The sequence below is a fragment of the Vicugna pacos genome, chromosome 3 (assembly GCF_048564905.1).
Source record: "Vicugna pacos chromosome 3, VicPac4, whole genome shotgun sequence".
Classification (NCBI taxonomy): domain Eukaryota; kingdom Metazoa; phylum Chordata; class Mammalia; order Artiodactyla; family Camelidae; genus Vicugna; species Vicugna pacos.
The window spans coordinates 14,774,609-14,801,217 of NC_132989.1; the positions used below are offsets into that span (position 1 = coordinate 14,774,609).

Here is a 26,609-nt window from a genome sequence, read left to right on the forward strand (position 1 = left end):
GTAAACAAGCTCCCCAGCTTTCCAGAGGGGAAATGAAGCTCGGAGAGGGGAAGTAATTAACCCAGGGGCACACAGCAAATGTTTTTAAAGATCAGAAAACTGTATTCATTCACTGCCAGCCACCTTGCTCCCAACCCTCATCCTCTGCTCCTGGAATCCTGGTTCTTTTCCCGGATACTACCTGGTTCCCATGCCCACCATCCTCAGTGCAGCCATGATGTCTCCCAGGCCACCTACAGGAGGAGAAAGAAGAGCCTTTGCTCTTCAGGGGCTCGAGTGGGGACTGGATCCACCTTGTGCACTGCTGTCATGTGCCCCAGGAGCAAAGGGCAGGCAGGCAGGCTGCACACACTTTTTATGGCTGGGCCACCTCCCAGAACAGTAAACAGAGGGGCAGGCAGCTGGCACCAGAGCCCTCTAGGGAGTGAAAGCCCCCAGTAGCAGACTCCTGCCCGCCTCTGGACAGGAGTTGAAAATAGCAGCTTTTCTCAGGAGATTTTAAAAATTATACTTTAAGTTCATAGTGCTTGTAATCTATTTTATCATTCCTCTTTCTTAACCTGACAGCAACCATTAGTCTTTTAGGCCTCAGTTCAAACATCACCTCCTCCAGGAAGCCTTCCAGATTCTCCAGGATAAGCTGGGAGCTCACTCTGGACTCCCTGGGTGCTCTGCCCCCCTGATATCTAAAGCTCAGACTGGGAACTTCTGAGGGGCAAGGTCTGTGCATTCCCCAGGCCCAGCCATGCCTGGGACATGGAGTGCCCAGCAGATGTCATCTGTTTAAAGAAAAAGCTGAGTTGAAAGTATTTGAAAAAGTCAAAAGACTGATAGATTGAAGCTGATGATTCTGCTTACAAAATGAACTTAAAATTTTACAGTCTCATAAACTCACTCTAACTGTGTCCTGTTTTGATCTTTCAAATGTATTTTAAAGGTGACCTTGTTAAAGGGCCTACAGAGACCGGAAGGGACTATGCAGTTGTTGAGAAGGGTAAGGATGATTTACACTTCTTTAACATTTTCTTTTCATGCTATGTATAATGATTTTTATACATTTTTAAAAAGAGGAAAAAAATTTATTCTTGAAGCTGCATCCAAGAGATTCCACTCTCTGTGTAACACTTGCCTAGCTGTGAGGTCTGCTTGGTCCAGAAAGTCCTTTGGGGGCTCCCTGGGGCCTGGGCCCTCAGGAACAGCCTGGTGGGGTGGTAGAAACTTGGCAGAGTGGACTTTGCCCCCTGCCCCACTTCCGGGGCCTCTCCCCAATCTGGAGCCCCCACTAAGAATGCTAGTGAGGGGACATGGCTCTGCTACCCAGAAGGGATGGTCATCAGAGCCTATTGCTCAGGTCCAGTCCTGCAGGCTGTGTGCTTTGCATCCCACCTGGGGAGGGTTCAGGGCATGTCATTATGGGGGCAGGTAAAGGTGAGGCTGCAGGAAAAGGCAGATGTGAGCTGACACCCTCCCCCCACTCAGGGCATGGTCTGCAAGCCTTCCATTTTCTTTCTCCAGGAGTCTTGTCCCTATAGCAGCCTCCCACCTTTGAGCCTATGGAGGAGGAGGTAGGGCCTGGTGATTTATCTTGGCTCCTTCACTCAGCCCCCTGGGAATTGAGACCTCCCACCCCAGGCTCCCTATCCCCCTGAGGCCTAGAGCACCGCAGCTGGAAAAGGTCCTTATCCAACAAGCTCACTGCATGGACGGGCCCAGGGGATGCAGGGGCTGGGTGGGTGATTTGTCCAGGGTTACTCAGAAGGTCAGTGGCAAGGCTGGGACTCAGACCAGGCCTCCTGAGTCCCAACAGGAGCCACGTTCCCAGCACCTGAGTCCCCGAGGCCCCCAGCCTGCAAAGCTAGTTGGGGGGCTATGAAAGATACTCCTCCTTGACAGGCATCGGGGAGGAGGTGCCCAGGAGGCTGGCGGAGCTGGGGCACAGGGCCCCCAGGGACGGCCCAGCTGGAGTTGGGGTGACATCATGGGCCGGCGGGGGTGGCTGTGGGGGCTGCTGCTGCTGCTGCTGCTGCTGCTGTTGTTGCTTCTTCTTGTTCACTTTGCGCTCCTTTGCCCGCCGGTTTTGGAACCAGATCTTCACCTGTGGGATCAGAGGACAGAGATGGAGTAGGTGTTGCGGAGACCAAATGACAGAGGAAAAGGAAGACCCAGGGGACAATGAGGCTCTTATTTCCCGATGTGGCGTTTGGGGCCTCGCTCCTGCTCCAGCTACCCTGACTGGAATGGACTTTGAACCCATTCTCCCCCTCTAGAACTTGCTCTTCTACTCTTTTTTTCGGGGGGGGGGCGGTAATTAGTTTTATTTATTTGAGATACTGGGGATCGAACCCAGAACCTCGTGCATGCTACGCATGCGCTCTACCACTGAGCTGTACCTTCCCCACCTCCCCTACTCTTAAGACAACTTTCTCTATAACCCTCTTCCTCCCCGTCTTCCAAAGCCATGTTCTGACACCCCTCCTCCAGGAAGCCTTCCCTGTTCTCCCTGACTGTTCCTTCCTCTGGATTTAACCAGCGTTGATCAAAGCCTGCTGTAGCCTATAGCTAATCAGGTCCCCTATCCTCTTATTGGTGGTCAGGGATACTGGGTTTTATTGGCCAGGGCGGGGAGGCACGGGGTTGGGGGCTAGATGGGATTTGGCAGGAGCTCAGTTTCTGTTGTGTTGTGTGACATGGCCAGGAGACTCAACCTCTCTGTTCTCCTCCCCTAACCGAGCTCCACAATCTGCCTGGCAGCCTGGAGGCCAGACTCCCAGTACTGCTCTGTGGATGAGGTGAGGGTCCTACACACCTGGCGTTCAGTAAGGCCCAGATTGGCGGCCAGCTCCGACTTCCGCCGGATGGTGATATACCGGCTATAGTGGAATTCCTTCTCAAGCTCCAGGCGCTGGTGGTCGGTGTAGACCACGCGGTATTTGTCCTTGGTCCGGGTCTTACCTGAGAAGCAGAGGAGCCAGGAGGAGCGGTGAGTAGGGAGGGGAGCTTGCAAAAGGCCATAGTAGGGCACCCAGGAGGAAGAGTAGTCCAGGCCCCCCCCAAGAAGGACCTTAAGTGAGTACAAGCATTCCCTCAGGCTCAGGCTTGGGGACTCCCAACCTGGGAGGCGAGCGCTGCTCTCATGCCCATTGGGGTGGGGGTGGGGGGCCTAAGGCTCAGAGAGGGGAAGCAACTTGCCCAGGGTTACCCAGAAAGCCACTGGTGGAGTCGGGGTGTCAGTCCAGGTCTCCTGACCCAGAGCCTTACTCTGATTTCCAACCCCGCCAGCTTTCAGGCAACGATCCCCAGGTGCAGCTGCGCAACAGACCCTCGGGGAGCTTGCGAAAAATAGATTCCAGGGCGTCACTGCGCATGCGAAGCAGAACGCTCTGGGGTGAAATCTGCATTTTTCATGAGCTCCCCAGGTGGTTCTGATTCAGTGGCCCTCAGACCACACACATGAGCACCAGAGACTTGCAGGATCACCTGGCAGGCAAGGGTAGACTGAGGCTAACGAGACATCAGCTGCTTCTCTCTCCTGTGCACGAGGAGAGCAGGAAGGGCCGCCACAGGCAGAGGCGGGCAGGAAGCTTGCAGGAACTGTCCTGGGGTGGTGTATGCACCTCAATTCCTGTCCGATCCTGGAGGTTGCTGGCCCCAAAATCAAACAAAAAAGGACTGGGGCTGCTGGTGGTTCCCCAGGACCTGTCAGGTTCCTCAAAAGGCCTTGGTTCTAGACACCAAGCCATGAGTTCGAGCTGCTCCAGGAGCTGGGGGCTGGTCTGCCTGGGGCCATCCACACGCCAGCCTGTGCCCAGGCATAGAGCAGGAGTACTTTGCTCAGCCCACAAATATTTACTGAGCTCCTGCTGTGGGCCAAGCACAGTGAGAAAAAAAATCTGCCCTTGGAGGGAGATGGGCAAAAATAAATATAGAAATTATTTGCTACGTTAATTGATGATAAATATTTCAGAGAAAGGGAAGGAGGACTGGGAATTTAGGGAGGAGAGAGGTTGTGATTTTAAATAGAGTGATCTATGATCTAAGACCTATGATGGTCTTACCTTGAAGCAGTATTTAAGCAAAGATTTAAAGGAGGTGAGGGATAGGGCCATGCAGCTGTCTGGAAAAGAGGTCTGCAGGTGGAGGGACTATCAGGTGCAAGGGCCCTGTGGTAGGAATGTATGCCTGCTCTGAGGAGGCTGGTGCCTGGGGTGGGGGAGGGGGCTGGTGGGTACAGTGAGCAAGGGGAGGGGGCAGGTCATGCAGGGCCTCCGGGCCATGGAAAGAGGTCTGAGTTTTACTCTGCCTGGGATAGGAGCCATAAGGTCTGATGTCAGTTTTAGGATTGTTCTGGCTACTGCATGGGGAACAGACTGGCGAGAAGAAGGAAAAGCAGGGAGACCTGCCATAACCCAGGAGAGAGAAGGCGGTGGCTTGGCTTCCACACAGGGCTCAGCCTGGGGCCAGGAACTAGATTTGAGGACCAACTGGGGTTAATATCAGAATCGCTTTCGGGCTGGGATCAGAGGTCTGTCTGGAGAGAATATTAAGAGTCATGCTTGGCTTGCGCTAGTGTGGGGGCCTGACTAAACACCAGTTTCCTTTGGTAAGAAGCCGAGCACGTGGCTATAAACAGGAGGCACGCGCAGGCACTTTTAGACCCACCCATGTGTCCCACCAGGGCGTGGCAGGTCTGAGTAACCATGAACCCCATCCCACTTCACCCCCACAACAGCCTGACCTTCACTCTCCTAGTCCCAGCTCTGGCCCTGCTGGTCCTTCAGCACCCCTGTGCTAACTACCCCCACCCCTAACTATGTACCAGCCCACGCTGCTTGGCAGGACCGCCACTGGGCTCCCCAGGAGCCAAATGGTTTGTGGAGAACAGGAGACAGCAGATGTTCCTGGGCTGTTTTCCTTGGGTTTCCTGCCAGAGCAGCAGAACCACACTGGACTCTTCCACATCCACTGACCTCAGCCCATTGCCCGACATAGCACGGGACAGCCTCGGCCCTCAGCCAGGCCTAGCCCAGGAGAGGGACAAGGGAGTGGCTGCTAAGGCCTTGGCTCCAGATGGGGCCCCTCCTTGACCTAGAAAATTCAACGCCGGCTCAAAAACAGTTTTGCTTAATGTCACCACCACTGGAACCCAGCAGAGCTCTGAACCCGTAGCCCCACTGGGTTCACTAGGCTAAAGCCAGAAGGGGTCATAGGAGCTTGGTCTCCTCCAACTTTATAGATGAAGAGACCGAGGGTCAGGATGGTTATACGGCAGCCAGAGGTCCAAAGAGTGGCCTTGTGAGTCCTTCTAGTCCAACCTCCCTGTGCAGTCAGGGTCACTGAAGCCCCAGGCAGGCGTGAACTTGCCCAAGGCCATGTCACTGGGCCTAGAGCGCTTGCTCCTGCTCTAGTGCACAGCTCCTCACGCCACCAGATTTAGGGTCCACAGAGCCTGCTATGAGGTTCTAGGCACTGGCAGCAGATGCTCAAACAGCAGACCACTCATCTACTTGTATTTCTTGGAAGGGAGGGCCCGGACCATGGTGAGGGCAGGTCCCTGAGAGCCCTGGGCTGGGGCTGGATGGCCCAAGGTAAAAAATGCCCAGAAGATCACAGCCTGAAGTAGGGGGATGAGACTCCCTACCCACCCAAACTTCAGCCTGAGAGATTTTAAACAGAGGTAACAAAGACACCCTCAGGCATCCAGCACTCACTCCCACCCTTTCTGGTGAGTAAGTGAGGGTCCATCACACCCGTTTCATAGATGGGGAAAATTGAGGCTCAGAAAGGTGCACTTGCTGACAGCCATCCTGCCTGGTAGTGGTATAAACCCAGGCTCATGTGTTTCCTGACCTCCAACCCAGGGTCCTCCCCTTCAACCTTGGTGGCTGGTGGGGGGTTGAGGGGGTGGGGAACTAGATGGGAGATGAGGCTCTAGCTCCTCTCTGTTCTAGCAAGGCTGCCAGTGAAGGCCCAGCCCACAGGCCCTGTCACCCCACCTCTGGGCCCAGGAGAGGGGCTGGTGGGCTCAGGAACCCACTGGCCAACTTTTATCTGGTGGAGCTGCTCAAAGCATAGTTTTATTGCTAAGAAAATGGCTCTGTCAGAGAACCAAATGTTTGACATCGCACTGTGTGGTCCAGGAACCAGGGAGTCCCATCTGCTGTCTGGGGAATGATAACTGGAGCATGCTCCTTGGAGCCCAGCTTGGTGATCTCAGCCTCACTTAACATGCACATGCCCTTTGACCCATTAATCCCACTTGCAGGGACTGATCCCACAGAAAAATGACCAAAGCGCTAACTGTTCCAAATAGCACAAAATTAAGGACAATGCACATGCCTATGAGTCGAGACTGGTTAATTAGATAAGAGATGGTACATCCAGACAGGAGCATTATGCAGTCATTCAAAAGAAATTATAAAGCCCCAATATGTGCCAATATGGAGCAATTTCTAAAAATCTATTGTTTAAAAATGCAAGACAGAATGTTGTGAATATTAATGTTACTATTTTTGGATAAAAATAGAATACACATACACTCAAACATGTTTGCACACCCAGAGAGTTCTTTCTGAAAGAATATACAATAAGCCAACAATAGAGGCTGCCTGGAGAGGGGACTGGAGGCTGGAGAGCCACAGGTCGGAGGGAGTCTTTGGGATGTTTAAATTTTTACCATGTGCTGATGTGAATCTGTATTTTTAATGACAGTCAGGAGCCTGGGCTCCAGTCCCAGCTCTGGGCCAGAACTCCCCACTGCCCCGAGCAACTCCCTTCCCTTCCTGTGAACACCTGTGCCACCCTGCGAGCCCAGGAGGGAGGAGGCAGGGAGGTGCGTGACAGCGGTGGGGCGGGGAGAGGGCCTGGGATGAATGATTTACAGGCCCCTGGGACACTGGGACTAAGAGGGAAGTCCGGGCTCCTGTAACAGGTGTCTGATGGGGGCCAGGCCGCTCCCAGCCACCTAATGAATAACGCTCTGGGCCGGATGCCAGTGCAAGTGGGTGGGAGGGAGGGTCGGAGCCCTCCCCCCTCCCCAGATCTTCAGGGGTGAGCATGGCGGGAGAAGAGCCTTGAATAACTCTCCCAATGGGAGGCTTTCTCTCTGCTCTGGTTTTGGGATGTGAGGAAAGGCCCATCCATACGCATCAGGCAGTGATGGAGGTAGCAAACTCCCCATCCCCTAAAGAGGACTTGGGAAGCTCCTGGCTAATGGTTCCAAATGCACGACCAGGAGCCTCAGGGTTGCCTAAGGAGCTTCTAAAAAGCACAGATTCTGGCCCAGAAATTCATACTCAGTGGGGTTGAAGTGGAGCCCTGAAATTTGATACTCCAGGTGACCCTGACATATGGTTGTTTGGGCAAGCAGACCTCCAGGGCTGTGCTGTGTAGCTTCTCACTGGTTGGGTGACCTAGGACAGTCACCTCACCATTCTGAGTCTCATTTTCTGTATCTATAAAATGGGGATAATTATTATTCCAATAGTGGCCAATATGTCCATGTGTCAGGCACTCTGCATACATCTCTCAGCAGCCTCTGAAGCTATGCAACTGTTATTGCTATTTTACAGATGAGAAAACTGAGGTACACACATCGGGCAGGTAGGTATTTAAACCCAGGTCTCTCTAGCCTCAGAAATAGCACCAGAACCTATCATCCAGTGTAAGGTCTCCCATAATTATCTCCACACCTTGGGTGTACAGGGGGTCACTTGAGATGGATGGATGGATGATGTGTGGCACAGTACCTGCCACGTAGGGATGCAGGGAAGGGTATATCTTACTCATTTCCAATAGTAGTGGGATAACCATATGGCAGGGATGCTGGAAAATGGATCTGAGCAATGGGTTGCGTTTTGAACGAAACTGTTTATTTATAAGGTCCCTTCCAACTTGGAAACATGAAGCTCCCAATGTTTGTTGATTCTCTGATTATGTTTGTTACTACTGCTGAAAGAATTCTAAGACTGATTTCCCTGTCTGAGAGTTTAGAAACTGGGCCCGCCCAGCTGGAGGATAGCGGGCAGGAGCCTGTTGGTCTGCAGTGGGGCCTCCCCATCCAACTGGGCCAGGCAAGGACAGAGTTTAGCCTCTGCCCCCAGGGCGGGGCAAGTGGCTCCAGGAAAATCAAGTGGCCTCTGGGTCAGCACTTCCTTTGTCCTCTTCCTGCTGGGTTTGTGGCCCTGGGGGATGAGACTGCCAGCTCTGGCTCTCAGGGCCTGAGACGTTAAGTCCATGACCCCTCTTTGTGTGGTCCAGCCTCACTGGCTGTACACAAAATTCCCCTCCCACCCCAACTCACACATACATACACACACACACACAGATGCATACATGCATGCATGGATGCTTATTAAAAATACAGATTCCCAGACTCCCAGACCTACTGCGTCCTAGTCTTCCTGCCATCTTCAACAAGCCCACCAGAGGGGATTCTGAACCACCAGCTGGAGTCAGTAGGTCCTGGTCCCAGTTCAGTACCATCTGTGTGGCCTTAAATAAGTCTCTTCTCCTCTCTGGGCCTCAGATTCTCCTGTGCATCAGAACAGGGTTGGGCGGGTGGGTATAGCTCAGTGGTAGTACACATGCTTAGCAGGCACGATGTTCTGGGTTCAATCCTCAGTACCTCCATTTAAACAAATTTGTCTTTAAACATAAATAAAGAGGATTGAGCGTCAGCTCCTAGGGCCCCGTAGATTTCGGAACTTCTGTGCAGCTCTAAGCCTCCCTTAAGGACCTGGGCCCAGGTCTGCATCTTTAGCTGAAGGATTTGACAAATGACTAAACTTCTTTGGGCTTTCCTCTCACCCTGGGGAGCAAAATGGATGTGAAAGCAGTCTGCAAAGGACAAAGAGCTATGGAGGCAACAAGGAGAACTGAGCTATTTGCAGAAGTGGATGTTGGAGGGATCCCTTGGGAGAGGGAGGAATGCCACCTGATAGGGAGCTGCAGGGCAAAGAACACACCGGTCTGGGAGTGGGAGGTCTGGCTGGGCCACCAGCTGGACATGTGATGTTTAGCTTGGACCTGTTTCCCCATCTGTACCACCAGTGCGTGGGACTTCTGCTGCAGCAGCCCTGATTCGCCCAATTAGATGATGGACTGACCAATGTCCTCCCTGAGCTGTGAGGCTCTCTATTGGGTCCATGACTGGTCCTTGTTCCAGCTGGTTTGCCTGTTCCAGACTGCTCTAACACATTTCCTCATTCAACCCTGCTCATCCCTGGAGCTGGCAGAGAGTGGGGGTGAGGTGAAGGGAGGATGGCCAGGCCAGCCATACTCAGGAGTCCTGTAGCTTTAGGAAGGCTTCACCCCACTGTCACCCTCCCTCCTAGTCACAGAGCTCAGTCAGCACCACACCCTCTTCCTCCCAGGCCACCTTTGCATCTTCCTCTCCCCTATCTTCTTCAAGGAGGTCCACGATCTGACTTGACTATGGGAGGCAGTGAAGAGGATAGGGACGTCAGAGTCAGATAGGCCCAATGGTTCCAACCCAGCCTGGCCACGTGCCAGCAGCGTGAACTCAGGGAAGTCACTGAACCTCTCTGAATCCTAGTTTATTCATCCATGAAATGGGGACGTGAATGCCTCCTTTAGACACGGTGGTTGTGGAGATTAGACGTGATCATCTAGTTAACCAGGTAATTATTAATAAAAGCTAACTGTGACAAAGATGTGATGATGATGATGAAGATGATGACGATGACTGCAGACACAAAAGGGGCAGGAAAGAGTCCTTGCTGGAGTGTAAGAAGCCCGTCTGGAATGGATTGCCATTCTAGGAACTCTTGAGAGAGATTTTCTTGCACTGTCCCATATGACAGCTACTAGCCACATGTGGCTATTTAAATTAAAATTAATTACACAGAATTAAAAATTCAGTTCTTTAGTCACACTAGCCATGTATTGAGTGCTCAATAGACACATGTCACTAGTGGCCAGCACACTGGACGGCACAGACATAGAGCCATCATCACAGAAAGTTCCATCGGATAACACAGCTAGACCAAACTAGATGCCCACACCTGCAGTGCACATCTAACCAGACTGCTTGGGCTACCTGTATAGCAGCCTATTCTTGCATCCATCACCCCTTTATATTCTTCCTAGGATTTTCCACAAGGGGCACCAGAAATAAGGGGCCTAGAACAGCCCTTCTAAGTGTTGGAAGCAGCATCTGCATCCCTTCAAGTCTTCTTCTGGGCTGAACACCTGCGTCCTCTCGGCTGTTTCCTGGTGGCGTTTCTAGGCCTCTGCCCTCCCCTGGCCATCCTCCTCTGGTCTGGAGCTGAAGTCCTTGCAAACCATCCGCAGGCATGGGTCTTGAAGAGTCACATATGGGGCGGAGGTGTAGGAAGAGGCTCTGGACTCTAGCCTTTTTCTAGCTCGCTGCGGGACCTTGACACACCCCCTCCCCTCAGTGCCTGGCTCTCTGTACGCTCTGTGAGGGTAGGGACCATGTCTTCTTGCTCATCCTGTCCCACAGCAGTGCCTGACACACAGGGTGAGCCCACGATGAGTCCTTGTTGAATGTAACACAGATCTACAGCTTCCTGGTCTTCCTCATCACAGTAAATAGCCCCCATTCTCCAGCCACTCACGCCAAAAGCCTAGGTGGTGCTTCCTCCACCCCTCACATCCAATCCGTCAGCTGATTGGCTCAACCTCCAAAGGACAGCCTTCCATCCAGCTCCACTGCTCCCACAGCCTTAGTCAAAACCTAATCTAATGGAGAAATGTGTTGTTCTGGGGTCAAAAATACCTGCATTTGAAAAAATACTAAGCACTCAGTAGATGCTAGTTCATATCACTACTGTGGGAGGTGCTCCGTACTTACATGTTAAAACAGTTCATTCCCCCTTACATGGGTGGGTGGGGGCAGACGAAAAACAAAAAATTACTAACTGTGATTAGTGTGAAGGAAAGCAGTCATGGAGCTGAGAGCTAGACTGAGTGGTCAGGGTGGAGTGGGGAGCCTACTTTATTTAGCTTGGGGGAGGTCTCCTGGAGGAGGCTACATTTAAGCCAAGATCTGAAGGTTGAGAAGGAAGTTTCCAGGTCACCAATTGGGAAGAATATTCCAGGAAGAGTGAACAGCATGTGCACAGGTCCTAAGGCAGAGAGGAGCAGCAGAGTACTGGCCCCCTGATGGACCCTGCCTGCCTTGTTCTGGCCGGAATCCCCAGCACCTAACAGCATGTTTAGCATAGAGACTCAGAGACTGTTATCGCCTGCCTGCCTGTATGAATGAATGGATGAGAGAGGCACGTGATGCAGCTGGAGAGGCTAGCAGAGCTTTGAGCCCTGGGGTGAGGCCTTTGGATTTGACTTTTAGAGCAATGGGAAGTGACTGGAGGGGGATGAGCCTGGAGTGTCAGCCTCAGCTTTCACTAAGGTCTGTTCCCTTTCACTGCTGATGCCAGGGGATCTATGTGGGGCACCCCTACAAGCTTGATGGGCGATTATGGCATGGGGGGGTGCTTAGCATGTTACTGTGGTGATGGATCTGACTCGAGATGTAAATGTTTCCAGATCCCAGAAGCTCCAGGACAGGAACTTGAGGGGCCATCCCATTAAGATAACTTCCCACTGACAAGCCAGCCTTGCTGCTAACAAAGCTGTTCTGGACCTTCAGAACAACTCCCCAAGCTCTCAACAGCAGTATCTGCCAAAGTGGGGGGAAAAACACCCAACCAAAAAAAGCCTTCTGCCACCTTCTAAGTGGGTCATTCCCCCCTTCCCAGCTGCATCTGAGAGATGAGGTGTCAGATGGAGCTTCTGCCTTGAGAACCAGCTTTAAACAGCCTGGCCCCTGCTGTGCGCTCCCCCCCCCCTCGCCCCCAGCCTCTTATGGCTCATCTCTGGCCTCCTTTTCCCCACCTGGGCTGGAATGCACATGGGAGGGGGCCGGGCTCCCACTCCAAGTGTGTTGTTTTATTTGATAGACGCTCATTAGCCTATAGGGTCTGGATTTGAACCCTGTGCTGCCACCTCCCAGCTATGTGACCTTGGGCAAAACGTGTTACCCTCTCCGAGTCTCATAAAAAAAAAAAAATGAAGCAAATAATAGAACCTCACACTTCTTAGGGTTGTTATGAGACTTAAGTGAGATCACCATGCAAAGTCCTTGGCACAGTGCCTAGCAAATGGTAAAGGCTCAGTTGATGCCAGAGTTATTAGCTGTATCACGAGCTCCTACTATGTGTAAGGCATGGTGAGAAGGATGGGACTGATTAGGACTGGTCCTTCATGGGATAACAGACAGTAGACGGCAGGGCTAAACAAGACAGCCAGTGATAAGTGTTGTTAATTGTTATTTTAAGGGGGAAGGTAATTAGGTTTATTTATTCACCTTTAGTTTTTAAAAAAAAAATGGTGATAGTGGGGATTGAACCTAGGACCTTGTGGATGCTTAGCACATACTCTACCACTGCACTATACCCTCCCCCTAGTGATAAGTGTTGTTAAAACAAGGGCCTGATACAGTGCTTGGAGGGGAGGGAACCAAGGAGGGCTTCCTAGAGGAGGTGTCCTTGGAGAAGAAGCAGCATTTGGTAAAGCTGTAGGAGAGAGAAGGGAGGGCAGTTCAGGCTGAGGGAACCAGACTAGAGAGGCAGGAAGTGTGAGGTGTGTACACCTGCTAAAGACTGGCAGAGATGGACGCAGGCATCAATGCACTGAATATGCCAGTCTCAGGGCTGGGCTTTACAGGCCCCGTTGCTTCGAGGTGTAATCCTGTTACTGTCTTAATGTTACAGTGGAAGAAGTTGAGGCTCAGAGAAATGATCCCGATTAACTTGCCTGAAGCTAATGCAGCGTCTTACAGAAACATAGTTCCAGGTCTAAGGCTCCCGAGTCAGACTCTTAACTGTCCCAGGTAAGCATCTCCGTATCTAAGCAAACTAATGGGAGAGTGGTTTCAAGAGTGGGCTGGGGCCAGTTCTCAAGAGGGCTCTGAAGTGGGGCTGGATTTTGCGGCAATGAAACGGCATAAAATGAAATTGCAATTCCATGGCAGTGGGGAACCATGGAATACTCTTGAGCAGGGGATGTGCTTTGAGAGTATAAATTCGATAATGGTTTAGAGGACAGCTAGGGCATCAAAGAGAGGCTGAAGGCGAGAGGCCAGGTTGGTGGCCTGTGGCAATGGGCCAAGAGAAAGGGTCTGGAATGTAGTGGGGAGAGGAGGGTTCAGGATCTCATCATCTAAGTGAGCATCTCCCCACTTGTACGAGACCTCAGCTATCCCAGTGAGCCATTAATCTGTGAGGTACTATTTATTCATAAGGAATTGGAGACTGCGACTTCGACAGAAGGGTGATTTATAACCTTCCTAAGGTGAACACTAATAATTACAAATGCAAAGGGTGAAGACAAAAAAAAAGAAAAAAATAGAACCTCTTGTAGTCATTTCCTATCCTGGCATCAGTGAAGTGATAGTAATCACTCAGAACTGGTTAATATTTTGTTTATGGACAACATAACAGCCTCTCCTGCACCTTCCTGCATTTTCACTGCCCCCTCCTTAGATAAAGCTTAGCCCCAGATATACCCATTCCCCAGGTGAGGATGGAGCATCGTCCCAGTAGGGAGGAGGGGGCAAGCAGGCTTCCACCACTAGCATGAGCTGTTCAGCCAGACAGTTGTGGGTCCCATCTCCAAGTCGAGATTTCATCTCTCCCCTTTTCTCCCAGAGTTGTCTTACTGTCCATCACACTTGCGCTGTTCATTCATTCAACAAAATGTATTGAGCACCTACTAAATGCCACACACTGAGCCAGGTGCCTGTGCTGTAGTCATGGGTCAAACAGACATGGTTCTGGACTTCATGGGAATTTACCTTGGAGGGTAGGGAACAGACAACATGCACAGAAATAAGTAAGTGAGTAAACTGAAATTGGGGTTAGTGCTCTGAAGGAAACATGGCAAAGATTATTGATGGGTATACAGAGAGCCTACTTTGGAAAATCATGGAGGACCTCTCTGAGGAGGTGGCCACTAAGCTAAGACCTGGAGGGTGAGAAGGAACCTGCAAAGAGTCTGGGGACGGAGTTTTCTGCAAAGAGGGAACAGCATACGCACAAGGCCTGCAGTAGCACATGTAGCTTGCAGGTCTCAGAAAGGAGGGTAGATTTTGTCTTAAATATAAGGGGAAATGACTGGAAAATTTTAAACTGACTCATCCGAAATATATCCCAGCCCAGCCTCCATTTGTGTGAAACTAGAACATTCCTTACCATCTCCAGGCTTCAGTTTCCCATCTGTATGTCTGGTCTCTGTCTGTCTAGTTCAGATATTCTAGAATGCTGGAAGCACAGAAAGGGGGAAAAGGGGACTGGCCAGGAAGGGTACATTAAGACAGGGTGACCAGCAACATTTGGGGGGATGGCACACACTGACCTTCCCTCTGCTGTCCCAGACAACAGCATCATCCAAGCAACACCCTTGGAGACCTTGTACCTTCATTATCCAGAAGGAGAAACTGAGGCCAAAGAGGGAAGGGGCTTGGCCTCTCTGTCAGGGAGGGTCTATAACCCTACCCCAATTCTGCCCCCACGTCAGGAGCACTGGTCAGAGTCAGATGCAGATGCCTATTGAGCAGATAGGCAGCAGCTTCTAGCTTTGAGAAGGCCAAGGCTCCTGTGTCCTTGGCAGAATGGCTCTCAACTGGCTCCTGGGGCAGCCACTTTCTTTAGGGGAGCCCCCAAACCTCCTTCAGCCCTTCCTTCTACTTTCTGGGAATAAGGGTGGCAGAGTTACTCCTAGGTCTTCTATCTGCCCAGGGACAACAGTTTCCAAAGGACTTCTGAGTACAGAGCTGAGCTGGATTCGGCAGCTCCTGTGCTCAAGAGAGAACTTGTGATTTGCCTGACATAGCCTAGAAGCTCCCCAGGGTTCCCGACAGTCCTCCTACCCCCACTGGCCCACTCTCTCCCCCTCACACAGTGATGGCCTCTCTCCAAGTCCCCGCCCCTGGGGAACCTCCCCATCCATCTCTAAAGTCACCCGATCAACAGGAAGTAACAACTGGAATAAAGGAGCAGGAAAAGTGAGCTTCCTTCTCCAGGGGACAGATACAGAGCCGCAGGACCCAGAGGGTCAGCAGCCCCAGTCACTTGCTCTCATGTAATCTAATGCAAAGTTCTCAACCTGGATAAAGCTTCTGGGGGCCACTAGATCCCCTGAAATTGTCTGCCCAATTAGGCAATGCTTTTTTTCTAGGGAGAAGACTTGTACTTCACAGCATATTTTTCAAAAGGTCCTTTTGTAACTCAAACAAAGGCACAGACCCTTCCTTCCCATGTCACAGATGGTAAAACTGAGACCCAGAAAAGATGACTGAATTAAGAGAAGCTGTTCAGAGGACTAGAGCACAGGCTTGGTGAGTCAGCCTGGGTTCAAAGCCTAGCCCCACCATTTGCTGGTTATGCAAGTATAACTCTCCTTCTGCAAGTATTTAACCTCTCTATGCCATCATTTCTTCATCTTGAAAATGGGAGTGATAATAGTACCTATGATAAAATTATAAGAATTGAAAGATCTTAAGTCAGTGCCTGCTCCGTTACGTTAGTAAGTGTTCCATACACGTTAGCTGCCACAGAATCAAGTGACAGAGCTGGAGTGTCAACCCCAGTCCTCTGAGGCCTGTGGAGGCAAGTCTGGGATTCTGTGTCCTTGGGACTCCCAAGAAGATGGTACACTTACAGCCAGACCTGTAGGTACTGACCAACCCCCGCCCCAAGCATCTGCTGGCGTGTGTGGGGACGTTGAGGGGAAGAGAGAGAGGAGGTGGGGGAAGTTCCAGGCTCGCTCCCAGCTGGGGGAAGGGGAGGAGGGGCTGGACATCAAAGAGTGGGCAGGCCAACTTCCCGCCCCTAAGGCCAGGTGGCCTTTGTCAGGACAGGCCGGACACCTTCGGGACAATGGAGTATCATGTTCACTTTCCGGCCGACAGGAGTCACTGCCGAGCCAAGGCCCAGCCTGTTACATGACAAAGGGGGGACCTATAAAGGAGGTCAGGCTGCCCCTCATTAAAGCGGAGCCTTTGTCCTGCCCCCTCCCCTGCCTTTGAAGAGGGTGGATCCGAGAGGCCTGCCTGGGGGCAGGAGGTTCACAGGTTCAGGAGCCAAACAGTAGCCACCTTCCCAACTGCTCCTGCTTTCCCCTCCCCCAGGGTCAAGAGTTCAGGGAGGGCCCTGAGATGGTAAGGTAGGGACCCTCCACCACCACCACCAATCTAAGCAATGAGGGTCGTAGGATATGACTCACCAGTGTCTTCAATGTATGGGGTGGGGGACTGACACCTGGAAAAGGAAGTGACCTGCGGGTGTTCACACAGTCGGTTCATGTCCTGTCTGGGGCGAGTTTGCAGCCCCGGCTTGGGGCTGGGATAGGGGTGCAAAGAAACAAATGATGACCAGTGTGGCTAAAAGTTTACCCTAGGATAGAGGTCTGGGGACCTGCGTCTAGTTCCGGCTTTGCCACGCAACCACAAGGCGTTTTTCTTCACTCTGGGATCTCAGTTTCCCGATCTTTGCAGAGACACAGGTTGTGCTCGCTAAGGCTCCTGCAGGCTGGGATAAGGGGAGAACTGAGGGAACAACCGCCTGGGAGAGAGTGGGGGGTGGAGGCACACGCAGGAACCCAAGCAGGGCCGGGCAGAGGTCAGACAGGGGGCGGCCAGGGCCTCGCCCTAGCACCTGCCGGCGCCCAGGGGAACCGTTCTGAGGCGCAGGGCGAGGGAGGGATCCTTACCGCTGCCACCGCCACCTCCGGCCGCCACGCTGCGCCGCATCCACTCGAAGGGCGTCCGCCTTTGCGCTCCAGGCGAGGACGGTGCGCCTGGGCCACCGAGGGGCTGCGCCAGGAGACCTGGGCCGGGCCCAGGGGGCGCGGGCACCGCGCTAAAGTCCGGCGGGGGTCCGAATGCCAGCGGGGCCGGGCTGGCGGCGGGGGCCGCGGGGCCCGGGCCATAGGCGGCGGCCCAGTCGTCCTTGGGCGCAGGGAAGGGCGCACTCCAGGCCGCAGGGGGCCCGGGGCCCGGCTCCACGTGAGAGTAGCCGGTGAAGTCGGGATACTGCGGGGGCCCAGGGGGCGGGGGCGGGGGCCCGTAGGCTTGAGGGCCCAGGCCGAGACTGGCGGGTCTGGCGGGGCCGGGGTACACGGGGGAATCCTTGTCCAGCACATAGCCCACGTACATGGTGGCCGCGGGGCCCCCCGCGCATGCTGGGCCCCGGAGCCGCCGCCGCCGCCGGCCGCCCCGACGAGCAACTGCTCACCTGAACTCCCGGCCCTGACACTGCGTGCGCCCCACCCAGGCCTTTTATAGCTCCGGGCCGCCCGCGGCCCCAGCCGAGGCGGGTTTGCATTTCAAAGAGGGGGGAGCCTCCAGGCTGCGAATCAAAGGGGGAAACCCGTCGGGGGCGGGGGGTTCAAAAGAGACAAATTGCCACCCCAAGCAGGAGGTGGACTGGCCGGGGCCGGAGGGGGTGGGGGCTCAGAGGGCGCGTCCCGGGCGAGCGTCGAGGCTTCGCTAGGTGGCTAGGTGTGGGAGTCTCCTGTGGAGCCCCGGGCGCAGAGGCCCGAACCCCTCGTCCTCCCCGTGGCCGCGTGGACCGCCCCGCAACCCTATTGTACAGGTGGAGAAAAGGGATCTCAGGAGTGGGGGCACCCCAGGCCAGCATCACACAGCCGCACCAGACCTGTGGCACAGTCTGCAGTAAGGGGCTAGAAGCGAAGGAGGTGGGGAAACGCTGACTTCAAACAGGGTCCCGTCTGTAAGGTAGCGGGTTCTTACTCTTTTGGGGGGAGGAGGGGTCACGACCCCTCTGAGTCTCCGATGAAAGCTGTGGATCTTTTTCTCCCAGGGGAAAATGCACATATGCACATACAGTTGGGGAGTTCACCTGAGTTGGCTCTCTAGAGAAAGTTCTTAGAGAGGTGGAATAGGGACATTCTTTTAGAGACATTCTAGGGAACTTTTCACAATTCTCCTGACAACCCCCCCAGCCCCCACTCCCCACCCTGCCTTTATTTTAATGAAAAGTTTCAAACATACACAGAAGTAGAATTGTAGAGTGAATCAAGATACTGCGACACTTATTTAACTGACCTCCTCCCTTTTTTTGCTAAGGTATTTTAAAACAACTTTCAAACATCATGTCATTTTATCCCTACATACCTCAGCGTGCATCTCTAAAACACATGGACATTTCCTTATGTAATATGCCATTATCACATATTAACACACATTCTTGGGTATTATCTGATGCCCAGTTCATATTCAAAGTGTTTCAGTTGATTCAAAAATGCCCTTTTAATAGTTGGTTTATCCTAAAGCCCTGATCCATTTATTATAGCTGGAGCCCTCTTGGATTTTAAATGCATCATGCAAATCCACCCAACCCTGCCCAATTAAAAACTGCCAAACATTTTGCAGCTACCCAAAAGGGGGCGGTGGGGTGGGGGGTAAGCAATTGAGGAGCCATCAGTGAACTGGGAGTGGGGAGCCGAGATGGGGGATTTGGGGGAGGATTCACGAAGGACAGGGCTCTTCAGGAATCCTGTGGGAGATGGGTTCCCTCCCTGCAGGAGTTCAGTGCTAAGGAGCTGCACAGAACCCCACTATGGGGTTTGCTTCACCAGCATTTCCTAGGCACCCCTAAATGTGCAGGGACATGTGGTCCCTAGAAGGTGGACAGAATCAGGGTCTTACCTATTCAGCTTGTCCCTCCCTTGGATCACCACCTCAGCCAAGGCAGCTCAGCATCTTCTCAGGGCTAGACACATGTGTCAGGATCAGGACACAATTTACAGGGCCCATTGCAAAATGAGATTCCTTGTTCAAAAATTATTACAGATTTCAAGATGGCAATAGCAGAACATTCAACCAAGCGTGGGGTCCTTCTAAACATGTGCCCTGTGTGACTACACAGGTAACTCATCCATGAAGCTGGTCTAGGTCAGAATCTTGTTCTTCTGATGGATACTGTCACAGAGTGGAGGACGGTTAGCACACGGTGCCTCTTCCTGCTAGGAGGAAGTCTTCTCATTGTACACGTGGAAGCACTGAGACCCAGACAGGAAAGGGGTTGTGCCCAGTGCAGCCAAAAGGGATGCTGTCTGGAAGAGGAGAAAGATGGCTGCATGGGTTGTGGCTGATGTGAAGGAGCACATGGGTGCCTCAGTAGGGAAGATCAGGAAGTGGATGTGTTGGTGAAATTTTGCACGGAAGTCATCTGGAATTCTGGATTCCACCCAGGACCCAAACTTCCATTAAACTGGGAAGTCTACAGAGAAGGGAGGATAGGCCCAAGAGGACTGAGCTCTGTTCTCTGAGCTGATGTAACCAGGACTGCTCAGACTGGAGGAAGAAAAGACCTGGGGTGGGGATTGAAGGTCTGAGTTTGGGGAGGGGGACAAGATGAGTCTGGAGGGAGGCAGAGCAAGGCCTGATGAGGGGTTTGGGGGTTTTGAATGGTGGACAGGTGGGTAGTGGGCAGATGGCTGTGGCTGGTGTGTGGAGAGTGAGCCAGGGGAGACGTGGGGAGCCCAAGCACAGAAAGGAAGCTGGGCAGGGGTCCAGGAGTCATGAAGATGGTGTCCAGGACTTGGGTGGTGGCTGAGAGATGGGGGATTTTCCAGGCAACGCGGAGACTACTTCCCTGGCCAGGGAAAGAGCAGAGCCAGGGAGGTCTGAGGCCTCAAGGAGCCATCCCAGCTGCTCCGTAGTCCCTTCAGTGCTGCCCTCTGCCAGGGTGGAGGCGGGACATGCCTGCCACCCTGCAGACACCTCTTGGGGTGGGCCTGCTCTTTCCTGAGCCCTGGGCATGGGGAAAGGTCAGATAAACTGGCCGCATTTCTGGATAAGGAAGGGAAGCACAGAGAGGTCTAGGTGACTGGCCAAGGTCACACAGGCGCAGGGCTGGGCATAGAAGCTGGGTCTCCTGACCCCACTAGCCTTTCTCACTGCCCAGCTAGAGTGGCTGAGGTTGTCCTCAGCCGAGCCTGCTTGATCCTCCAAACAGCACCCCTGATCCACGTAGGGTAGGAAAGCAGGGACATCATAGATTTTGTAGCATCCTGACCATGGAAGACCCTTAGAGAGTCAACCTATTCATTTTACAGATAGGGGAACGGAGGCTCAGAAGCCTAAAGAAAGAAGGGATTTTTTTCCCAAGTTCCCGCAGCAGGTCATTGCTATATGGGAAACAGACAGACCCACGTCTTCTGATGCCCAGCTCAGCGCCCTTTCACTGCCTCTCTCTTGAGACTTCAGAGTTTGCCTTTTGCCTGTGCTGGAATAATAATAGCAATAACATCATGCTTTATTGAGCATTTGTTAAGTGCTAGGCATCATGCCAAGTCTTTTTCATCTATTAATCTCATGTCATCCTCAGACAGCCCAGTGAGGTAGGGTAATTTGTTCTCCCCATTTCACAGATGAAGCAGCTAGAGCTCAGAGAAGTGAAGTCACCTGCCTGAGGCCACACAGCAGGTCAGCGGCCTCTCTGGAAGTTTTCCTTTCCTCTCCAACCCGAGCTGCCTGGGAAGAGAGTGAGCCTGTGTGTGCCTCTCTCCCTACCCTGGGGTTTTGCTTAAACAAATACCTGGTTCCTCTTCCTCCTCTGGCTTCCTCATGCAAAAAAACCTCAGCTCCCCCCCTCACCTTCACCCCTAGGTGGACTCCTCAATCAGAGACCTGAACTATCCCTGATGTGACACCTCTGTGGACACTGTCGCCTTGTTTAAAATTTTCAGGCTGGGCTTCTGAATTCGCAAGTCTTCCCCCACCCTGGCCTCTGGCTCACCATGTGACCTTGAACCCTTGCCTCCCTGGGCCTCAGGGTCCCCCTGTGCCCAGTGGGGACTGGTAAGCTCAGACTGCCGTCCAGCTGGGGTGCCGTGACCATGCGTGGGTGGAGAAGCCCCCCATCGACCATGTCGCAGCGTCTTCCTCTCTGACAGCCCCTTATCTCTGGGAGCGGTTGTTTACTGGACCCCTCCTTCCCTCTGACTCCCTGGCTGGGCCCCTCTTGCCTCTGGAAGTCCTCCCTCTGGGCTGCTCTCACACACCCGACCAGGGCCTTCTGGGGTGGGGCCCAGAGACGATGGCCTCATAAAGATCTTGGTGATAACTTGGTTTTAAATCAGGTTTATGACCCTTAAAGAGAAGAGGTTCTGGGCTCAGCTTTCTGTTGGAAATGATTTGTTTAAGAGAAGCTGGTGGGCACTGGGGCCAGCATCGGGCTTACCCAGACTTCACCCCTAGTCCCAACCAAGCCTCGAGCTCACTTTGTGATCTTGGGTGAGGAACTCTCCCTCTTTGGGCAGTTCCTGAGGTGGAAGTGGGGATGGTAATCCCTGTCCACCTCTGGGGGCAAATGTGAGACTCATGGTTTTGTGCTGGGGCTCCTGTGAGCCCCTCTGCCCTCCGTTTTCCCCTCCCATCATCTTCCTCTCTCTTCCCACCCTCTCCAGAGGCTGGGGGCGCCACCTACTGGCCCTATGAGGTACTACCGGAGGCCTCCCTGGCAGCCTAGCCTCAATCGTGACCCAGGATGTGCTGATTCCCCTCCTCCTCCCAGTTGAGAAACAGAAGCATTAGGGAGGGAGACAGTACCCCAGGACACAGCCACTTAGGGAGCAGAGAGGACGCTAGAACCAGAGGCCCAAGGGGCAGACTGCCCTTATCTGAAGGAGCACTGTGTCTGACCTGTTGTTCAGAAGAGATACAGAGGCCAGGGAAGAAAGAGCTTACACTGCGAGTCAGTGGTCAAGCATGGAGTGGGGCCCAGAGTCCCCAGGTCCCAGTTGGGTGCATTTCTGCAGCCTCTTGGATAGATACAGTGAGGATGGGGGCAGTCAGCCCACAGCTGACTACAGTAGCCTCTCTACTAGCCCCCAGCCTCACTTTGCCTGTTAACCATCCCCCACAGTATATTAGGAGGCCTGATCTCATCAGCCCCCTGTTTAAAATCCTGCAGTGGCCCCTCCTGACCCTTGGGACAAAAGCGAGACTTCTGTTGGGTTCACAAAGCTCCTTACTACCTCTCCAGCCTATTCCCCACCATATCCCCTCTCTGTGCTTCAACCATTCTTTTCTTCTTGTTCAAACCTACCAAGCTCTCTCTGACATTCAAGCTTTTGCACATGCTGTTCCTTCTGCCTAGAACACTGTTCCTGCCCCTGCATAGTGTGTGACCTCTTGACCTCAGATCTCAGTTGAAATATTTCCTCCCCAGAGAAGCCATAATCTAGCTAAATAAGAACCTCCACCTACCCAGCCTTTTATTCTGTGTCTCTTTTATCACATTTGTCATTATTAATTTTTCTTTTCGTTTGCTAATGAGCTCTATGAGCGCAGGACACATAGTAGGTGTTCAGTTAATTTCTGTTGCATGGATAAATAGTGGGAGAAACAGAAGGGCCTGAGAGTCAGAGACCCCACTGTGTGCCCTCAAGACCTACTGTGTGCCCTCCAGAGAGTTTTGGCCTTCTCTGGGACCCAGTATATCCAGTAAGGGGTCATATGAGGCTTCTGAGGGCCGTTCTGTTCTGATGATCCTTGAGCCATCTGTGTACCAGAAGGACACACCCTTGTTCCCTGGGGCACTGAGACCAAGGCCAGCTGGAGGGTGAGGAGAGGCTGAGGTGGGCAGGGTACTGAAGCCCTTATCTCCTGGGACTCTATCTGGCCTTGGTGGTAACAGTCTGGCCCAGCAAGAGCAGTCTTAGGAATCTAGGGTGGGAATGTGGCCTGAAGCCCCTACTGGTCCCTCTGCCCAAGCAGAGGGCCATTATGCTTAGTGTCCGGGAGGGGAAGGGGCAGTTTCCACTGTGTGACCCTTTTGGCTCCCCCCGTGCAAGTGTAAGGACCTAGCTGCTCAGGGTGTGCAGGGTGGAAAAACACTGAGCTAGGGGCCAGGAGTCCTGCATCCCAGGCTCATTTTGTCTCTGCCAACCTCAGGCAAGTCCCCTCTGCTCTCTGGGCCTCAGTTTTTATCTGTCCAATGGACTCATCTTAGGACTCTTCAGGCCCTGACATCCAAGATGCCTGTGCTGATGCCTGGGCCATGTGTGCTGTGTCCTCAGCCCAGGCCTAGAGAGCCTGGGCCGGGGGGGCAGCGCCGGGAGCGTGGGAGAGCCAGATGTGGTGGCCGCTGGCCCTGTCTGAGTGAGCGCTGAGCCGGCCTACTGGGAATTCTCCCACTCAGGCGCCCTTTCCGGCCCCCTCCCCTGCCCCACTGAGAACCCTGGCTTCCGGCTCTAAGGAGCGTGGGTGGGGGGCTGAGGGGGGGGGGGTCAGTTCAGCCCGGTTCCCGCCTTCACAGAAGAACATAGGGCTGAGAGTCTAGACCAAAGCCTGAGCTCCGGTCCTCATCTCACACATCACCGTCACTTTCCATCACTGGGTCTCAGGCATGCTGGCTGCAAAAGGAGCCGTTGGACCAGCTTCTCTCCAGCCCTGGTGGTGGACTTCTGTGACGGCAGCTCCTGGTGACACCTGAGAAGCAGGCAGCTTTCGTGGTGTTTCTCACTCTCCCATAGTCCTTGCACCAAAAGCTGGGCTGCCAGGCCCAGCATCTGGGCCAAGGCTTTGGAGGTGAACAGCCAGGACAGACACTCGGAGGGGAGTTGTGAAGACTGATGGAATCTTTGGGCACAGGAAATTCTTGCGCAGGCAGGCCTGACCTTCTGTGCATCACTTACGCAGGCCTCTCAACAACTTTGTGAGGCTGGCACACTTATTCCCATTTTATAGCTCAAAACACTGAGGCTCTTTGAACTCAGATCATGTAGTTTGTCCAAGGTCACACAGCTAGGAAGTGGCAGAGCTGTGCTGGAACTGCCGATATCAGAGCTCAGGCTCTCAATCCCCGAGCATGCCACCATGCAGTGGGGAGGGGACGTGCTGAACCCCAGGGCGTAAGGCTCCTCTCTCCCTCTGCACCCCATGCCACTCCACCTCAGGCAGGGCTCCCCACTCTCCATGCTCTGCCCACCGTGCACTCTCAGTCTAGCCTCCCCTAAACAGGATTGTCTGAGGCTCCCAGCACCTGGGAGGTGGGAGACTGCTTGTGGCTCATCCTGTGCACAGTGGGATTGGGGGCCATGCTGACCACCCCAGCATGACGATGCTGCTGTGCCCACTGCCCAGCCCCTTCAGAGTATACAGGGGAAACTGAGGCCCAGAGAAGGGACAGCTCAGCCCAGGGGCACACAGGGATGGGCCACAGCTAGAATGAGGGAAATGCACTATTTCAAGAACACTTCGGACATTGTACTAAGCCCTTAAAGTGCATTACAAATCCCAACAATCTTTTGAGTCATTCCTTGAAATATCTCCATTTTTCAGAGGAGGAACTGAGGCTCAGAAGCTTAAGTGACTTGTCAAGATCATGTAGCTTGGAATTGCAGAAGCGGGATTTGAACCAGCTCTGTCTCTGGCTCCAGAACCTGCCCTGTCAATCATGACCCCTCTTCCTCAGCTGTCCAGCCCTTAGCAAGTGTCCTGTGGTTTTCCCTGTGGTTCTGCATCCCCCAACCTCATCTCAGCTCTGCAGAGGCATAATAGCCCTGGTGCCCGCCAAGGGTTAATGGTGGTAGGGGCTAAGTGATTCCAGATGGGCCAGCCGGACGGCTGGGCTGGCCGGAAACCGGCGGCCGCCAGCTTCCCCGGGGAGCCACCAGCAGCCGCCCCCTCCCCTCTGTGTTGCATCTCTGGCCCCCAGCTGTCCCCTTGCCCTGGGGCCCACCAGCCTCCTCTCCTAGCTAGAGTCCAACTCGAAGAAACTTGCAGACAAAGCATCCCCAAAGGCCCTGCAACACAGTGAGTCCACCCTTGTTATGTGTGGATGGGGAAACTGAGGCTCAGGGAGGCCAAGGTACCTATCCAAGGCCACACAGCAAGTTCACAGCTGGGTCTCCTGACTCCCAGACTATCTTTTTTGGATATTGGTTGAAATGCCCCCTTGTTCTCCCCCACTGCCCCCACTGACCTGGTTCCAGCAGCTGGGCCAAGGATTTGGAGATGAACAGCCAGGGCAGATGCTCGGAGGGGAGTTGTGAACACTGATGGAATCTTTGGGCACAGAAAATGCTTATGCAGGCAGGCCTGATCTTGCGGTCTTTGGAGCCCCTCGTGTTCCCCTGTGACCCCACTGCCACTGAGTTGGGCCCGGCCCACTCTCTTGGGAGGCTCTCATGGCCCCCACGCCATGGCCTGGAGCCAGTCTGAGAGCCCTTCTCCCTCTGTGTGGCTCAGCCCAGACACTCTGCTCAGCAATCCCCACTGGGACAAGACCAAGAAATGATCACAAGAGAGGTTTCCATGGTTGCCATGAAATTCCAGCTCAAGCAACCCCCCTTCCCCCATGAACAGGAACCTGAGGTGAGTCCCAGGAGGGAAAGGAGACAGAGGGCAGGATGGAAGTGCTCCGGGCAGAGGCAGGCTCTACCTGTGTGACCTGGGATCCCCTCCCTGGGACTCCGTTTCCCCAGGTATACACTAGTAGGGGGAGAGGTGATGCTCTCCACTCTCTACGCCATTTAAAAATGATGCCCTTGGCCAGGAGACTGTGACTAGAGACATGTTCTGATCTGAGGACATGAGGATTGAAGAAGTGAGGCGGGTGAGAGGCCCAGGGGCTCCTGGAGGAGCCTTGGCAGGCCTTTGTGCAGAGGCGGGCAGGAGGAGGAAAATGGAACGTAGCAGGTGCTCGAAAATGAATGAGGGGCAGGGAATGGGATAACCCAGGAAGAAGGTGGGACAGGAGGGCCAGTCGACACTGCAGTGTGGGTCTTCCTTTGGGGTCAGATCACCTGTATCTTTTCTGTCATGTCACTCACGACATCTGATTCTGCTGGAGCTCTGCTGTTGCCATGTGAGCTTCGGAAGCTCATTTCACTCCTCTGGGCTTCAGTCCCTTGTCTATAAGATGAGGAAAATCTCCTTTCCTGGTATTCCACGGGCTTTGAGATAATAGAGGGTCATGTCTGGAAATCTGAAGTTTGCTGGGTGACCCTGGGCATGTCTCTTTCTCTCTCTGTGCCAGTTCACCCGTGGGCCTTGATTTCTTTTTCTAAGAAGTGACTGCTAATCTCAGAAGAGCTTTCCATCTCTTAAGTCACCTTTTCTCAGAAGCCCTTTTCTGGTTCCCTCAAGCCTCGATGAGTGCCCCTCTAAATGCACTCTCAGTATCCCTGCCCTCCCTGAGCACTGCCTCCCCCACTAGCCTGGGCCGCCTGAGGTCGGGGACTGTAACTTACCACTGCATTCCCAATACCCAGCACAGTGGCTGGCACACAGTAGGTGTTCAACATGCTTGTTCAGTGAATGAACGTTGACTGAATCAACCGTATAGGTAATCGGGGCTCCCTTTTCAGATGGGGAAGCTGAGGCACAGAGAAGGGACCCTCCCCAGGTGCCACAGCAAGAGGAGGCTGCCACCCGCAACAGACATCAGGCGAGTGGGGCCAGGCCACTCGTTAATAAAAGTGACTCAGCGGCTGGCTGGCGTGGGCTGCGGAATTTCTAAACATCCCCTCACATCCTGAGTGAGCAGGCAAAGGGAGGGAGCAAGCAGAGGGAAAAGAGGAAGAAAAACAAG

At 53.4% G+C, this 26,609-nt stretch overlaps 1 protein-coding gene across 1 annotated transcript; it reads right to left on the minus strand.

Moving 5' to 3' along the window:
• Positions 1-1,774: 1,774 nt before the first annotated feature.
• On the minus strand, positions 1,775-17,272 carry CDX1 (caudal type homeobox 1). The gene is made up of 3 exons (XM_031671107.2): positions 16,753-17,272; positions 2,807-2,952; positions 1,775-2,095 (listed from the first exon to the last, which is right to left on the minus strand). The coding sequence occupies exons 1-3, from the start codon at positions 17,195-17,197 to the stop codon at positions 1,868-1,870; spliced, it is 819 nt and encodes a 272-aa protein (XP_031526967.2). The 5' UTR covers positions 17,198-17,272; the 3' UTR covers positions 1,775-1,867.
• Positions 17,273-26,609: the final 9,337 nt, after the last annotated feature.

Bases quoted from the DNA above. Each gene is read 5' to 3' on its own strand.
- CDX1 (XM_031671107.2), bottom strand. From the start codon at position 17,197: ATGTACGTGGGCTATGTGCTGGACAAGGATTCCCCCGTGTACCCCGGC. The intron at 2,953-16,752 runs GTAAGGATCCCT...TCTGCTTCTCAG, and splicing joins CGGAGGTGGCGGTGGCAGCG to GTAAGACCCGGACCAAGGAC. The intron at 2,096-2,806 runs GTGTGTAGGACC...CTGATCCCACAG, and splicing joins TGGGCCTTACTGAACGCCAG to GTGAAGATCTGGTTCCAAAA.